The 17,290-nt window shown below is 46.8% G+C and overlaps 1 protein-coding gene across 3 annotated transcripts in view; it reads left to right on the top strand.

The window, feature by feature from the left end:
* Positions 1–17,290, top strand: part of MED12L (mediator complex subunit 12L) — a 347,645-nt gene that overhangs the window by 17,374 nt on the left and 312,981 nt on the right. For all 3 annotated transcript variants that reach the window (XM_062213038.1, XM_062213029.1, XM_062213048.1), the window contains exon 3: positions 15,527–15,631. In XM_062213038.1, the coding sequence (XP_062069022.1) occupies positions 15,527–15,631 (105 nt within the window). The remainder of the gene's footprint in view (positions 1–15,526; positions 15,632–17,290) is intronic.

Raw genomic sequence — 17,290 nt, 5'->3', positions numbered from 1 at the left:
GGTGACAACCAAAGGAAAGGAAAGCAAAGAGTAGAGAATGTTTTGCTCTGGTTTCTCGGAGCACCGTTCAGGTCGGATGGTCGGTCCGCGTCGCGTGAGGACCTCAGAGCGACACGTTTCTGTGCTCAGTCTTGAGTGAAATGACAGGCATCCGTGTTAATACTCGATGGCTGAATCCGGACGGACGTTCCAACTGCTGCCCACCCTCTGCCTTCTAACTGGCATGAACCAGTGTGCCTGAAGGTCTTACTGCTGAGACAGCCAGCCTAGCTTTGGCTACCCTGCTTGTCCCGTGTTTTCAGTCTCTTTTTAGTAACCTGTTCCTGGCCTCCTTGTGGGCTGCTTTGGTGGTCGTTAATCCCCAGAAGTGCTTGGAAGGTTTGCTAAGCCCAGGTGAAGAGGTGGGAATGAGCAAAGCTCCCGAAAAAATTGGTGGAGGCCAAGAGGTGCCCGCGGAGGTTAAATGCTCAGATGGGCTTTTCTGAGACTGGTGAGGGGCGATTTGTTTCCTTGACTCAAAATCACGGGTTTTGCTTCTCTCTTTTTTTTTTTTTTTTTTTGAGCACTTGACGAATGGCTGCTACTAACAGCAAAGAGGAGAAATTGCCAATCTCTCTCCTCCATTCCTCAAGCAGGAAAAGGGAGATACTACAATTATACTTGACTTTTCCTACCCCTGTTTTATCCTTATTACACAACATATTTCCTCCTCCTCCTTTTCTCTGTCCCTCCCTCCTTCTCCCCCTCCCCTCCCTCCTTCTCCCCCTCCCCTCCCTTCTCCTCCATGAATTTGCAGTACTTTTGTTGGGAATCACTCTTTGGTCTTCTGTAACTTGACTTCCTGCAGCTGTGTGTGGCACATGGGGTCAGGGGTGTAACTGAGGCTGGGGTTGAGGATAAATAAAAGGAGCCATGTGCAGGCTAAGTGTACGTCAGCTAATGAGACAGTTAACTTCTGAGGACAGACGGATTACGTAGTACACTGGTATACTAAGTACTAAGTGCAAAACACTTTTTTTTAAAGGAAGTGTTTAAATTTAATAAAATTGCAGGGCACAAATTGTATAGGGGTGTAGAAGTTGGCCTAATGGTTAAGACACCAGTTTCGATGCCTGTATCTCATATTGAAGTTGCTGGTTTGGATTCCCAGCTCCAGCTCCTGATTGCACTTCCTACCACACACCCTGGGAGGCAGCAGGTGGTGGCTCAAGTGCCTGGGTCCCTGCAGCCACATAGGAGGCTTGCACTGAATTTCTGCCTTCCGACCTTTCCCAGCCCTGGCCATTGTGGGCATTTGGAGAGTATGAACCAGTGCATGCTCACGCTCTTGAATTTAAAAAAAAAAAAAAAAAAAGAAGAAGAAGAAAAAAAAATTGTATAAGATTATCACTTTGTCTTTGCAATGCAGAGCCCAAGGGAAAACTCCCTTTTGAGGTTACCTTAGATATTATTATGGGCAAGATTAACCAGAGAATACCTTCAGTCCTTTCTCCTTCCTAATGAATATGCAAATCTAAAAGTTCAAGTATTTTTCTCCTGCAGTTTTCCTGGGAATTTTTCTGAGAGCCTTTCCCAGGTGTTTGATGTTGTTGGGTGACATGCATTTGAATGTGATTTGAATATGAATTAATGGGCTACAATTATTTGGATAAGGGCAGAGTAAATGCTAAGTATATTTAGCTATAATTGAAATCAAAGGCTCTGCTGCTTTAAAATGGGGGAGGAGGAACTGCCTGTCTCACTAGACCACTTCTGGGTAGGATGAGGGAGGTTTTCATGGGAAGTCTGCGCCTCTGAGTGCCTTGTGTGTTCAACACGTTGTCCATGGTGGGCATTTCTGTCCAGTCCATTGAACAGTTACTGTTACCCAGTCATGTTCACCACGCAGGCCCATACGAGCCGACCTTAGATCGTGATTTTTTTTTTAATTTTTTTAATTTTTTTTTTATTTTTGACAGGCAGAGTGGACAGTGAGAGAGAGACAGAGAGAAAGGTCTTCCTTTTGCCGTTGGTTCACCCTCCAATGGCCGCCGCGGTAGGCGCACTGCGGCCTGCACACTGCGCTGATCTGATGGCAGGAGCCAGGTGCTTATCCTGGTCTCCCATGGGGTGCAGGGCCCAAGGATTTGGGCCATCCTCCACTGTACTCCCTGGCCACAGCAGAGAGCTGGCCTGGAAGAGGGGCAACCGGGACAGGATCGGTGCCCTGACTGGGACTAGAACCCAGTGTGCCGGCGCCGCAAGGCGGAGGATTAGCCTAGTGAGCCGCGGCGCCGGCAGATCGTGATTTTAATAGTGAGGATGATCCTAGCACGTGCTGGTTACCATGCTGATTGTGTCACGGGGAACTTCACTTATTCTTTGTCATAGGCATGGGGGAAGGGGTTATCTCCATTTCACGGAAGAGGAGGGGAGCCAGCATTTCCAGTGTGGGTTTGTTGGAACCACCCTGTGCTCTCCACAAAGGTCACCATCTCACAGAACAACTTGGACTAACACAGGCACTTGAAAAAATTTGTGGAAAAATGGAATTAGAAGATGTTTATTTTGATGCAACATTTTTTGAAACCCATGTGTCATGTTTTCATATGTGTTTTCCATGTAGTTTTTGAAGAGTCCTATATGCATGGACTTGGATTTCAAAATTTTTTTGCATTAAAATACACTTTTTAAAGTTCCATTTTTTTACAAATCTTTTTTTGAGAAGCAGAGTTAGAGAGGAGAGAGATTTTGCATCCTCTGGTTCACTCTCCAAATAGCCTCAATAGCCTGGACTGGGCCAGGCTGAAGCCAGGAGCTTTTTCGGGTCTCCAATGTGCTGTTTTCCCAGGTGCATTAGCAGGGAGCTGGATTGGAAGCGGACCAGCTGGGATGTGAACCATATGGGATGCTGGTGCCTCAGGCCACAGCTTTAATCTGCTCAGCCACAGCACCAGGCCCTCTACAAACTCTTTGAAGTACCCTTGTCTTTGGAGCCTGATTCACACACCATCACATAGTCATCTATTTCATTTTGCTACTGCGGGCTCAGTTTCTCACCCCATAAGACGGATGCCATCTTGAGGGTAGACATGAACGTGCAGTTTAAATACCAGGGAGTGATACTGTTAGTGCTCGCGCGTTACAGGTGTGAGAATGGCACTTGCTGTTCTGTGTTGAGCCGGCATCCTTTTGTTTTTGTCTCAGGTCGCCACGGTTTTGAGATTGATGGCCTGCAGGTGTGGTCTGGATGGAGCTGAATATAATAAGCCACAGAGAGAGTGGTGGTTGTGAAGAGCTGGCTTTCCCATGTGGCCCTGGTGTTTGAGCTGTTGCTGGCGACAGGCACATTTCTGGAGCCTGGGAGTCTGAAATAGGATGTGGGCAGGGCCATGCTACCGCCCAAGCCTCAGGGGAGGCTCCTCCCCTGGCTCTCCCAGCTGCTGGAGCCCTGTGTGGCCCTTGGCTCATGACTGCGCAGCTGCAGTCTCTGCCTCACGTTTCGTTGCCGTCTCCCTTCTGTGTCTGCCCCTTGTCTTTTACGGACAGCAGGCGTATTAGACTCGGCCTCATCCAGCAGGACCGCATTGTAACTTGATCACATCTTGCAAAGGCCCTATTTCCAATCAAAGTGTTGTGCACAGTATCGAGGTGGGATTTTTTTTTTTTTTTTAAATTAACTTATTGAAAGACACAGAGGCTGAGACAGAGAAAGAGAGTGAGATTCCCTCTACTGGTTCATTCCCCAAATGACCTCAACAGCCAGAGCTGGGCCAGGCTGCAGGCAGGAGCCAGTTACTCCACCTGCATCTCCAGATACTTGGCCATTTTCTGTTGCCTTCTCAGGTGGAAGATTGGAAGTGGAGTATCTGGGACTCCCGGTGGCACTCTGATGTGGGATGTGGGCATCCCAAATGGTAGCTCAGCCCGCTGCACCACAGTGCCCGCCCTAATGTGTATTTTTAAGGGACTCAGTTCTACACAGAACAGCTGGCCAGTGGCAGCTCCCTGCAGCTCCACCTCTGCACGTACTGGCCTAGCCTGTACTGGACATTGCTTTTGGGTCCCAGGCAAGGATGTTGTCCCCTTCTCTTTTGGGGGGGATTTCTAGTAACTAGCCATCTTCCTTGCCTCCTCTTACCTTCAGTTGTTTCCTTCACTGGCTTCTCTCTGGAGGCACTAAAACATGCCCCAGACCCTGACTTCATTGAATCCTGCTATTCCGTGATGCCATGTTCCCATTTCTCTCCTCGTCCAGACTGTTCCAGAAGCAGCCTGTGTGCCCACTCTCTCTCCTCTGTTCAGGCCAGCCTGCTTTTGTCCTCGGCGTGCCGCCAAGGCTCCTCTCCCTCTGTCCTTTCCTGAAAGGTTTCCTTGCCTTGTCTTGGGAGGTGAAACACTCCTGGCTTCCGGCTTCCTTCTGTCTGCTCGGGCCATGCCTTCCCAGTCGCCTCTGAAGATGCTGCCTCCTCCACCTGCTGTGAAGTCATCAGTGGTTTTTCCTGGGTCTGTCCCGCCTTGGTCGCTTCTCACCTTACCCTCTTGCTAGGCGATCCGGCCACCTCCAGGCTTCGGTTACCAATGTTTGCAAAAGACTCATTTTACCATTCTTGCCTGACTTCTCTACACTCCAGGCCTCTGGCCTTCACTGCCTATACGGATCACTTTATTATTACTATTTTTTTTAAAAGATTTATTTTATTTATTTGAAAGGCAGACTTACAGAGAGAGGTAGAGACAAAGAGAGGTCTTAAATCTGCTGGTTCACTCCCCAAATGGCTGCAACAACTGGGACCAGGCAAGGCCAAAGCCAGGAGCTGAGAGCTTCTTCTGGGTCTCCCACCTGGGTGCAGGGGCACACGCACTTGGGCCATCCTCCACTGCTTTCCCAGGCACATTAGCAGGGACCTGGATCGGAAGTAGGGCAGCTGGGACTCAAACCTGTGCCCATATGGGATGCTGGTGCTGCAGGCCAGGGCTTTAACCCACTGTGCCACAGCACTGGCCCCTAAGTATCTCTTTAAATTGCGTGTCTGATGCCACAAGCTTATTTATACCAGAACTTGATCTGCTTCTCTTTTCTCCCCAACCATCCCCCCTCAACTCTGCTGTACCCCATCCTAGGAGATGTTCCAATCCTGAAGTCTAGGGAGGTGGGGGTCTTTGACCTCACTCATTGTCATTCCTTGACGCATGTCTACTTAAGTCCTGTTGAGTTTCACTCCCGGTGACCCCACAATATCTACCTTTCTCTCCACCTTCTGCCACCATCCTGGTCCAAGCTACCATCATCTGGTGTTCCAGATCTTATGAGCACCTGAGAAGTGCTCCCTGCCCCTTTCACTCCCAGCCTCCCAGTGACTCTGACCCTATTGCAGTCAGTTGTCCACGTTGCAGACATACCCAGATTGGATGGCGCCACCCCCTTGCGTGCTCTGATGGGAAAGACAGAAGTCCTTTCCTTGGTCCTCTCCCGTCCCTCGGCTTCAGCTCTGCTCCTTCTGCTTGTGTGACCACGTCCTTTCAGTTCTCTGACCCTACAGGTTTTCTATGTACTCTGCCTCTGTCTTTTCTCCCGTTAGGCGTATGCACCAGATGATTGTTATGCCTTTGTGATGAATTGATCCTTTTATCGTTATGACATGCCCTCCTTCTCTCTGATAGTGCTCTTTGTTTCGAAGCCTGCTTTACCTGATATTGACATAGCCACTCTAGCACTCTTAGGCTCATTGTTTGCATGGTGTACAAGTCCATTTGCTGTCAATTTATCTGTCTTATATTTACAATACATCTTTGTATTTAAAAGTACAGCATGCAGTTGGACTCTTTTTTTTTTTTTAATCCATTCTGACAATCACTTCCTTTTGATTGAAGGCTCAGCCCGTGAGCATTTAATTAGTGTTTAGTGTAACTGTTGAGATGAGAGGATTTTTGTCTACCAGTTTCCTATTTGTTTTTGCTGTGTCATCTTTCCTATTTTCTTTATTATTGGAGTTTTTAGAAAGCAATTTTAATTTTTTTTTTTTTGTGGTTGCTCTAAGAATTAACAGTATATACATTCCAAAATTTTGCAGCATCCTTAGAGGAATTATTATCTAACTTCCCAAGCAGTGTCAGGACCTTGTCATTGAAAGACTCTTCTTGATATACACTCCTACTCTGCAGACAGAGCTCGGCTCAGAGGCCACTTTCTCTGGGAATTCTCGTGTGGCTTCCCGGACTAGGGGAAGCCCCTATCATGTGCTCCCTGTGCAGGCCAAACTGCTCTTTGGTGCTTTTATCACACTTGCAGTTCTCTTGCTGTGAAATCCCCAGTACTCAGCACAGTGCTGTATTCATAATTACTTGTTGATTGAAGGAGGGGAGTCCTTAGTTGGAGTTTGAAAAATGCAAAAGATTTGATGATGCTGTACTCCAGGGGGTGGAAATGGCATGATGTAAGCCTTAGAGGTTGAAAAGACACCGTTTGCAGGGTGGCATAAAATAGTCAAGTAGATTAAAGGCAAGTTAAAATACAAAAATAGAAGGCAGCTATACTAACAGTCACCACCATTTATAGGGCACTTCATAATGGACCAGGCACTGTGCTAAACTCCGCACATTTTCTCTTATGTAACCCTGGCCCTGTGAGTTATTCTCGTCTCCTTTCGAACAAAGCCACCAGGTACAGGGAGGTCAGTTACTCTGGTCCCAGTCATTGGTAAGGGCTCTGCTTTCAAACTCGGATTCATGGGAAGCTAGCACTTAGAATGGAAGCAAGACCAGAACACCGAACTTGATTGTTTAAGGCTTTGAATGCCAGTCCTAGGTAATTGCTCTTTGATTTGGGGCCAGAGTTAGGTGGGGAGAAGGCCAGGGGTGTTATTGAGAGTCTATTGAGAATTGTGCTAGATACTTCTTTAGCCCCCTTCTCGGGGAAGAAGAAGGGAAAAGCCCTGTGAGGCTTTTGGATAGGTGAGCACAGAAATAAAAACCATGCTCCCAAAAGATTCCCCTGGGGCCATTAGGCTGGACAGAGGAAGGAATGACCAGACCCTGCTGTGACAGTGGCCACAGTGAGGGAAGGACTGCAGTGTTTTAAAGGAAGGTATAAAAGTGACATGTTATGAGAAAAGTATGGATGGGATTGGCTAATGATGAGGTAATAGGAGAGAAAGATTCTCCTTATTTTCTGGGTCACTTCTATCTGCTAACTGTAAGCATTGCCAAATGACCATTAAGTCATGGGGATTGTCATAGCCCAGTTTCTCAAACTGGGATCTGTAGATGTCCTTAGGAGTCTAAGAATGTTTTTTTTTTTTTGAAGGAGAGGTGGACACAATAGGAAAAATATATATATTATAAAGTGTTTTTAGAATTTTGTTTGTGTTGGTTAAGACATGAACTTTGCCAGCCTGCCTGCCTAGCACATAGTGAGGGAAAATTCTCTGCTTCTGTGGCATTATCATTGCTGATGGATTTTTCTGTCCCATTTGTTGGGCAGTCACTGAGTTAGTTTGTTAGATGTGACTCAGTAATGGAGAAACTTGAGCGTCTCTGCATGTGTTTTTTGCATTAGGTGGTAAGGCTGGAGGAGGTTAAGGGTGAGTACGTGCACCCGTGTGCGTGTTCCTGTACCCTTTGAGATGATCACTGAAAATTTTACTAAACTTTTTTTCTTGAGTGAGAAAGAGCTTATGGAGTTTCCAAACTGGCAATGTTTTCACTTTTCCAATGAAACATTTTATTAAAATTAAAAGACTGCTTTGAAAGTGATCCAAAAAATATCATTCTTCGCACTTCAGAGTAGATGCATGAGATTTATGGATGCATTTGGCGTTTACCCAAAGTATCAAAGGTTTGATTTCTGTATCAGTATAGAATATAAATGCAGAGGGAATGCCGACCTCCCATAGCGACATGGCTAGTGTCTACCCTTTGGTCTTTCTGGATGACTGTCTCCCTAGCATTGCTTTAAGTATTGTTACTTAGTTGCAACCAATGACAAAAAGTGTGGGATTCCGCCTTTCTCCATACTGAGGTTACTTTGGGACCAGGTCTGTTGTAAACCTGTTGAAATCCACGTGTAGCGTGATTTGGAGTCGGCTGCCCTAACTGATGGTGAGGACTGTGAAATCAGACTCTCAGCTAGCACTTGAACGAGTAACTCTTTTGCTCTCGGTGCTGTTAGTGATACCTAAACTGTCCCTTTGTATCTACAAGGGGATTGGTTCTAGGGTCCCCGAGAACATACCAAAAAATCTGTGAAAGCTCAAGCGCTTTATTTGAGGAGACTTCAAAATGTTTATGGAAAATGGAATGATAAGATGTTTATTTTGGTGTCACAGTTTAGTCTGTGCATGCAAAGGGTCTTCAAAAAGTTTGTGGAAAATGTATACTATGATAACACGCAGCATGGCTTTCAAAATCTGGGGTTGCTTGAGTCTGAGGACGCAGAAGTTGGGAAGACAGGGTGGACTGACTGTACATTCAAACCATCTCTGGAGTCACAGCTGCCCCTTCTCCAGCACTTAGGAAAAGCTTTTATTTTCTGTTTCACTGTCCACATTTTTTTTTATGGGAAAATGTCCAACTTTTAATAAGGAGTCCTTTCCCTGGAAAAGGTTCAAGGCCACTGATCTAGCATCCACAGAACAGGCCAACTCGTGTGTGTGCTCCCTTGGTTTTAGGGGTCTGAGTCATCCCACTTTTGCACACAGGCCAAGTAGCAGCTTCTGGTTCTATTACAGTTGTTGGATAGGAATAATGGGACAAGTTTAAGTCTCTGTGAGGTCAGGCTGTGTAAGGACTTGGGTGGTGGTTGCCCTCTTTGAAGAGGTTCAGTACTTGTGTCCTTACTGATTCTGGCTTGGGGGCTTTGGACTGACTCTCCTGGCTTTTCCTGACTTGGCAGAAGCCTCCTGAGCAGAGTCACAGAAGTTCATGGTTTGAGTTTGTGTAGCAGACCTTGACCCCTGTTCTGAAACATCCGTGTCGTAGCCCAGTTTCCCAGACTTGGGGTCACAGACGTCATCAGGTTGGGGAGAATGGTTTTCCTTTAAAGGGATCTGTTGGTTTGTTGTTGGAGTTTGGGAGGTACTTAGTAAGTACTCTGGAATTTTGTTTCTTTAGTTTTTAATTTAAAAATGTGTGTGTGCGTGTGTGTGCACATGTGTATGTGTGTGTGTGTGTGTGTGTGTGAGAGAGAGATCTGCTATGTTTGCTAGTTCACTCTCTCAATGCTTGTGTACAACTTCCCAGGCTGGGTCAGGCTGAAGCCAGCAGCCTGGAACTCAATCCAGGCCTCTTACATGGGTGGCAGGACCCCGAATACTTGAGGCCTCCCAGGGTGCTCATTAGCTAGACGCTGCAGCCAGGACTGAAACCCAGGCATTCCCATGTCTTCACTGCTGGGCTAAGGGCCTGCCCCAACACTCCGGAATTTGAATCTTACTCATAACTTACGTGAAGATTCACATCTTTGGTGTTCACTCTTTTCAGCAACTTGAGGAAATTGACCGTCAAGGTGCATTTATTGATTGTAATCCATTGGGCTTTTAACCCCTTTTCACTTAGTTACTCAGGGAACCGAACCAAAAGTTTTATACTAGTAAACCTCAAACCGAAGTGACTTTTAAGGCTCTTTTTTTTTTGCCTCTATTTGCTGCCCCTGATATTTTCATTCATTGTGGTTCTATGAGAAATTCAAGGAGTGAAGATGAAAATTTTATATTGCTGTTTTCGTTCCCAATTCCATTGGGGGGTGTGTGTGTGTGAGCATGTATGTAGCTTTGTATTTGTGCCTTTGCAGTGGGAGTGGGGTAGGAGTGTAGCAGAGAATTCCAACCAGGCTTTTCTTCTTGGAACCTCCTGCTCCTGAGCCGTGGGTGGGACATGCAGTTTCTCCCAGTGGTGAGAGGAGCACTGACACTGGGCATGGAAGCCCTGGTTTCCCGGGAAGCCAGAAATCCCCAATCTTCGTGTTCTTGAGGTGTGGTGCCTGCATCAGCACCACCTGGGAGCTTGTTAGATGTGCACATTCTGGGCCCTTCTAGAGCATCTGGAATTGGGAACGCTGGTGCCAGGCCAGCGTGCTGTGCTGTAACATGCCTTTCCAGGTGTTCTGATGCATGCAAATGTTGACAGCCACTGTGGTCAGCCCAAGGTCCTTACAGTTTTCCCAGAGGGCTTTTCTCTAGGTGCTGACTAGAGCTTCAGGTTTGTATTTTCCTGAACCAGGAGTATGAGTCAAACAGTGGCAAAAGTGCTAATGCCAGCCATTTTCATATACAGGTTGAACACCCCTGTCTGAAAATCAGCAACACTCCAAAACCCAAATTTTTTTGAGGGCCAACGTGATGTCACAAGTGGAAATTCCACCCTTAACTTCATGTGTTGGGTTGCAGTCAAAATGCAGGCATGGTCAAGCACTGTGTTCCTCCTACAGTGATCGTCTTCAGGCCGTGCATGCACAATGTACATGAAACACAAATGGATTCCGTGTTTTGTCTTGGGTCCCGTCACCAAGATAACTCATTATGTATATGCAAATGTTTCAAAAGTGAGAAAAATCTGAAGTTGAAATATTTCTGGTCTGAAGGATTTCAGATGAAGGATACTTGGTCTGTAATATGATGCTTAGGAATATGGACTCTTTGGATTTAGTTACTTATTAATTTATTTAAAGGGCAGAAAGAGAGAATTCGAGGTGGAGATATTGAATGATCTTTTATCTGCCGGTTCACACTCCAGATGCCTGCCACAGCTGGGGCTGGACCAGGCCAAAGTCAGGAACCTAGAGCTCCATGTGAGCCTCCCACATGGGTGACAGTGACTCCAAATATTGAGGAAGCTGGGTCACAAAAAAGCTGAGGAGTCAAGATTCAAACCGGTATTCTGATATAGGGTGTAGGTATCTCAAGTGACTGCTTAATCCAGTTCAGCACAGCTCCCAGCCCAGTTTGGAATTCTTTACCACCTGTGGCTTTGGGCAAGTTATTTAGCTTCTGCTCTATTTCCTCAACTGGGATATAGAGGCAGTTACAGTAGAAACTATTATGACCGTGGTTTATGATCAAGGAATTGGAAGTGTAGGAACAGTCCCCAAGCTTGCTAGGCATCACCATGAAATCATGAAATGGAGGTGAAGGACTGATTATAGGTAGTGTGTTTTTTTTTTTTTTTTTTTTTTTTAAGGATTTACTTGTTTATTTGAAAGGCAGAGTTAGAGAGAGAGGGAGAGGGCTGGGGGGATGGGCATGAGAGAGAGAGAAAGAATGAATTTCCATCTGCTTGTTCACTCCCCAAATGGCCGCAATGGTTGGTGCTGGGCTGGGATGAAGCCAGGAGGCTGGAACTTCACTGGGTCTCCCACTGGGTGCAGGGACCCAAGCACTTGGGTCATCTGCTGCTGCTGCTTTCCCAGGCCCGTTATCAGGGAGCTAGCTGGGAAGCAGAGCAGCCAGGACTTGAACTGGCGCCCATTTGGGATGCTCACGTTTCCGGTGGTGGCTTAGCACATTACAGCACAATGCTGGCCCTGACTGTGGGTTCTCACCTGTTCCTTTGCCTTCCTCTTGTATGCATTTCTAGTCTGTCTCAGACTGTGGTGCATCCACCTGTAGCCACAGGTGGGCACCATAAGGCTGCACTAGGATGGAACTGGAACTTCTCATTGTGCTGGTATAGCACTGCGCAGATGTAGCCCCTGCCCCTTCTGTGTGGAGCTTCCTGTTTCTTAAACCTGCCTTTCAGATGCAGGTCCTAGAAGATAAAAGCTGTCCCTCCAGGGCTGTGGTTTTCAGAGAGAGAGTGTGGGCAGTAGGGGGTGGGAAGGTGGGAGGGGTGGGGAGGGCAGTTGTTGGTGGGTGGGGCCAGGCATGCTCCTTGTGTGCAGGGTGCTCATGGTTGGGCTTTGTGCAGAACTATCCTGTGTCCCCTGTGTTTGTCTCGCTGTCTCAGGTGGCAATCTATTTGATTTGTGATCTCAAAGTAGTTCTTGGCAAGACTTTCATGTACATTTAGTATACACTGAGAGTCTGCGGAGTGTAACTGTTACGTCTTATTCTATTGGGGAAAGGTTTTATTTTGTTAGTTTGAGATTGTGCCGAGAGCTTTTTACCATTTCAGAAAATCCATGTCACGCTGTTCCCTCCCATTTGAGACTGCAATCCGACACACCTGGGTCAGTCTGCATTTTGCACTTGCTGCACTGTGGTGCATTTCACAATTTCTTTGACTCCTGTGGCTCTGCTTCTCAAAGTTTAATGTGTCCAGGAATCACTTTGGAATTTATTAAGAAGCAGATTGTGATTAGGGGAGGTGCCGAGATTTTGCATTTTTTTTTTGACAGGCAGAGTGGACAGTGAGAGAGAGAGAAAGGTCTTCCTTTTTTTGCCGTTGGTTCACCCTCCAATGGCCGCCGCGGTAGCGTGCTGCGGCCGGCGCACCACGCTGATCCGATGGCAGGAGCCAGGTGCTTCTCCTGGTCTCCCATGGGGTGCAGGGCCCAAGGACTTGGGTCATCCTCCACTGCACTCCCGGGCCACAGCAGAGAGCTGGCCTGGAAGAGGGGCAGCCGGGACAGAACCGGCGCCCTGACCGGGACTTGAACCCGGTGTGCTGGCGCCGCAAGGCAGAGGATTAGCCTAGTGAGCCGCGGCGCCGGCCGAGATTTTGCATTTTTAACAAGCTTCCTGGTAGGGCCAGTGTGCCTGGGCCGTGGACCACACTTCTGATAGTTGGGTTCGAGTGTAACATGCTTCAGCATTTTCTTTTGAAAATGCTTTCCCAGGTGCATTAGCAGGGAGCTGGATTGGAAGTGGTGCACCCAGGACTCGAACCCATATGGGATGCTGGCACTGCAGGCATAAGCTTTAACCGCTAGGTCATGGCTAGGTCATTGTGATCCCTGGGGAATGTGGGTAAGCCTGAGCAGAAAGCTAATAGAGTTCAGAGCACATGGGGAATGGTACGAACTCCTAGGGCCTTTGCTTGTTCGTCGAGTGAAACAGGCAGTTCCTGCAGGTTGTGAGCTGGAGTGACATGATCTTCAGTTGCAAAAACCTCTCACACTTGGCTGGCCTTCAAGGGAGCAAGTGTACAAGGGGACCAGTTAGGAGGCATTGGCACCTGCAAGCCTGCAGTGATGGTGGTGGTGAGAAGTGGGCAGATGCTGGTTGTGTTTTTATGAGATTTAGAATGCAAGATGTGAAACTTCTCAAAACTTGAGAGTCCCAGCAAGCCAAGGGGCTCCTCGTTTGAGGTGAAGGTGAGTGGCCAACAGAGCCCTGACCCCTGGTGATAGTGGGTGTGAGTGGGAGTGAGGCATGTCTTTGCCGTCCGGTGGAAGTTAGCAGTCAAGTACAATGGCAACTCACCGAGCTGGTGTTAATTCAGAGTAAGGGTGAAGCAGGATGAAATGGAACCAAGTGGTTCCAACAGCCCTACACATTTCCTCTTGATTGAACCCGAATGTTATTTTTAGGAAAAACATATGCTGCTACTCAATTAATGTTTCTTGTATTACTGTAACAGCAAATCAGACAAATGTATCCAATTTCTCATTCCAGCACCCCTCATGATCTCATTTGTGCCCCTACTTTCTTGACCGAGACAACAAAACACTTTGCTAGCGCATTTGCTTTATTTCAGTGGGCTGAAACCTTCTGACTTAAGGTACGTGTGATGTAGTTTCGCCCCAGATTTTCACGTCATCAATTTGAAAACGTGCGAGCAGGTTGAGCTGTCCTCTCATGGGTGTGTGCAGCTCATCTTCTGTGCGGATCACGATTTCCGTGACCTTCTATGCTGGGAGGAGACTTGATTACCAGACAGCTAAATTTCCTATAACAGGGTCTTTTGAAAGCCCGCCAACACAGTGGCCCGCCAAGGTATTAGTAAGAGCACACGTAATTAAGCAAAGTTCTGTGGCATGTCTCCAGGAGATCTCAGTCCTCGGCCAAGGTGACCTTTGTAGACTTCGGTCAGATGCTTACATGTCATAAATAGTTTGCCCCAAGCTTTCCTGACTAATCATAGCCGTGATTTTGATCAATTGCATTTTTTTTTTTCATTTTGCACTTTGAACAATTACTTATGAAGAATAATTGCATATTCTCGATCTTGTGCTGTGGTTACCATTACTCCTACTGTCACTAAGACCATTTCTTGGCTTGGAGTGAGGGGAGCAGAAGGTAGCTTCATTTACTGAAATCCCTCCCTCTTATTCTTTCAAGTCTGTATTTTAGGAACTCTGATATAGTTCCATAACTCAATGATAATCTGGGCAGGGCAGTTTTTTTTTTGTTTTTTTTTTTTTTAAGCCTTGAGCTATTTTTGATATGTTGTGACCTTGGGAAAGTTTTCTTGTATCTATGCAGGAGGAGATCTTTTTAAGGCGAGTGGGAGTTGTAGCTTCGTATTTTTAGACCACATTTTCATGTGGCATTTGTTCTCCGGTGGCATGGTGTCATGGAAATTTCTCTTCCTGGTCTAGGAGCTAGAGGGTAGTGTTTCAGTACTGGCTTTGTCCAGTTGCTGCTGTAGCTAAGAGGGCCTCATTTTTCTCGTCTGTAAAATGGGCGTGAAGATGCGTGCCTGCCATCTCCCTCAGAGTTGGTAAAGTTGGAGTGAGCTGAGGTATAAGGAAGACCTTGGCAAGCTCTGAATGTCTGTCAGTTGTAGGTGGTGCTGTTGTGTGGTTCCAGTCATAAGCTTGCTCTTTTTTTATTTTTTCTTCTTTTTTTGACAGAGTGGACAGTGAGAGAGAGTAACAGAGAGAAAGGTCTTCCTTTGCCGTTGGTTCACCCTCCAATGGCTGCTGTGGCTGGTGCGCTGTGGCTGGCGCACCGCGTTGATCTGAAGCCAGGAGCCAGGTGCTTCTCCTGGTCTCCCATGGGGTGCAGGGCCCAAGCACTTGGGCCATCCTCCACTGCACTCCTGGGCCACAGCAGAGAGCTGGCCTGGAAGAGGGGCAACTGGGACAGAATCCGGCGCCCCAATTGGGACTAGAACCCGGAGTGTCAGTGCCGCAGGTGGAGGATTAGCCTGTTGAGCTGCGGCGCTGGCCCATAGCTTGCTCTTGGAAACGCTTCATTTCTGTGTGTAACCCACAGTGGGGTCTGAGAAGTTGGGTGAGCCAGCTTTCTTCAGCAGAAATGGAGGCTGTGCACAGGGGCTGGCACGGAAGCCAGGGTCAAGCCGTAGACTCCATAGCTTGAAAATCCTGTCTTCTGTTTCTGTGGGGGGGATTTTTCACTCTTAACTCTTTAATTGTTCCTTTTCCAACTTGTAAAAAAGTTAAACATCTTCAAGCTTACAGAAGAGTTAAAAGAATATAATAATGAAATCCATGTATTTTCAACCATTGTTAACATTTGCCATACTTGCTCTGTTTCTCTGTGCATCTGTATATTGGTTTTTAGATTTAGTTTTCTGCTTTGACTGTTCTTCCAACAATTCCCGCCTCCCGAGCATGGCAAAGTCGGCCATTACCCAGCCTGCAGTGTGCTGGATTAAGCTGAAGCTCTTACATCCTTCTGCTTAATCAATACCTTCTCTTGAACAGGATGAACTCACTGCTGTGAATGTAAAGCAAGGCTTCAACAATCAGCCAGCCTTCACCGGAGACGAACATGGCTCAGCCAGGAATATTGTAATTAACCCATCAAAGGTAATGATAATTCTCTGTTCCCTGTATGAAAGAACGTGTGCTTGTGACATCCTGTATAGACAGTTGATACTTCTCATTTGCTGTGGTTTCAGCCCCAGTCCATCTTCAAACTTCCCTCCGATGTTCTATGTGTGTGTGTGTGTGTGTGCATGCATGTGTGCGCACATACGTGCTCTGTCATGACCTCAGGGACCAGGAAGGGCTCATGCGTTGCACCTGGTTGTCAGGTCGCATAGTCTTTTTCAATCTAGCCCACTACTGCTCCACCATGGATTTCACAACTGCCATGTTAGAAGAGTCTAGGCCAGATGTCTTATATTCTATTCTAGTTTGGTATTCTGGATTTGTTTGTTTTCCTCATGATGGGGTTCAGATTAAAGATTTGTGGTAAGAAGACGACATTGCATGAATCTGGAGGCAGGTAATGCCAGCTTGTTGCCTTACTGGTTGTACTGAGTTTGGTCCCTGGTGAAGGCTGTGTCCACCCTCTGCCTCCATGGGGAAGACTGTATTCTTTACCTTTTGGTAATCTCTGCAGGGTGATGCTTTAAGATAAGGGTGGGGAATATGTGACCTGAGGGCCATACAAAGCCTACAAAATCATTTTGGCTGGCCCTGCCAAGGCAACTGCAGGTGGGACTTGAAGTTCATTAAATGTATAGCAGGCTAATTTTTAAGTTGATCATTTTGTATGGCCTGTGAATGATGCTATAAATATCCAAATGGTCCTTGGCAGAGAAAGATTCCCCACCCCTGCTTTAAGACCATGAATATCCTAGTCACCAAAAAAAATTCTGCCCTATGATTTTAGCCATCAATTGGCGATCATTCCTGGTGAATGATCTATTTTACTGGTGATTGCAGAAATGCTAATTTTCTAGTTATCATCCCTTATGCATGTATTGGAGTTGCTTTGTAAACAAGAGCTTCCTTTACACCTCTTTCTCCCTCTCTCCCTCCTTCCCTCCCTCTCTGTTTTTGAGAGGCAGAGAAAGAGAATGTTCCAGTCCTCTAGGTCACTCCCCAAATACTTGCAGTGGCTGGGGCAGCCTCGGGCCAAAGCTGGGAGCCCCGAACGCCATTCAGGTCTCCTACCCGGGTGGCAGGAACTCAAGGAACTCAATGACTTGAGCTCTGATCACTGCTTTTAGTGTCTACGCTAGCAGGAAGCTGGAATCAGGAGCTGGAGCCAGGTATCAAACCCAGATACTCTGATAGGGGACCCGGCTGTGTTAGCTTGCTTCTTACCTATTAGGCCAAACATCTCTTCCTATATCCCACTTTTTTTTTTTTTTTTTTAAATTACTATCACTTAGGATTCTTTTAGATTCATCCATACATTCTTTTTTTTTTTTTTCTCTTTAAATGTTTTTTGTTTATTTGAAAGGCAGAGGGTTTTTTTCTTTTAATTATTTGAAATGGGGGGAAACAGACACTCAGATGTTTTCATCTACTGGTTCATTCTTTGAATGCCTGCAAGAACCCAAGCTGGGCTAGGTGGAAGCCAGGGCCCAGGAACTCTGCATCTCCTAGAGATCCCAGTACTTGAGCCTCCCAAGGAGCACGTTAGCAGGAAGCTGAAGTTGGAAATGGAAGCAGGACTTGAATCCAGGCACTCTGCTCGGGCATGCAGCTTTCCCGAGAGGCACCTCAGCTGCT

This window comes from Lepus europaeus, chromosome 2, assembly GCF_033115175.1.
Source record: "Lepus europaeus isolate LE1 chromosome 2, mLepTim1.pri, whole genome shotgun sequence".
NCBI classification, from domain to species: Eukaryota; Metazoa; Chordata; class Mammalia; order Lagomorpha; family Leporidae; genus Lepus; species Lepus europaeus.
This window is presented reverse-complemented; position numbering and strand designations above follow the sequence as displayed.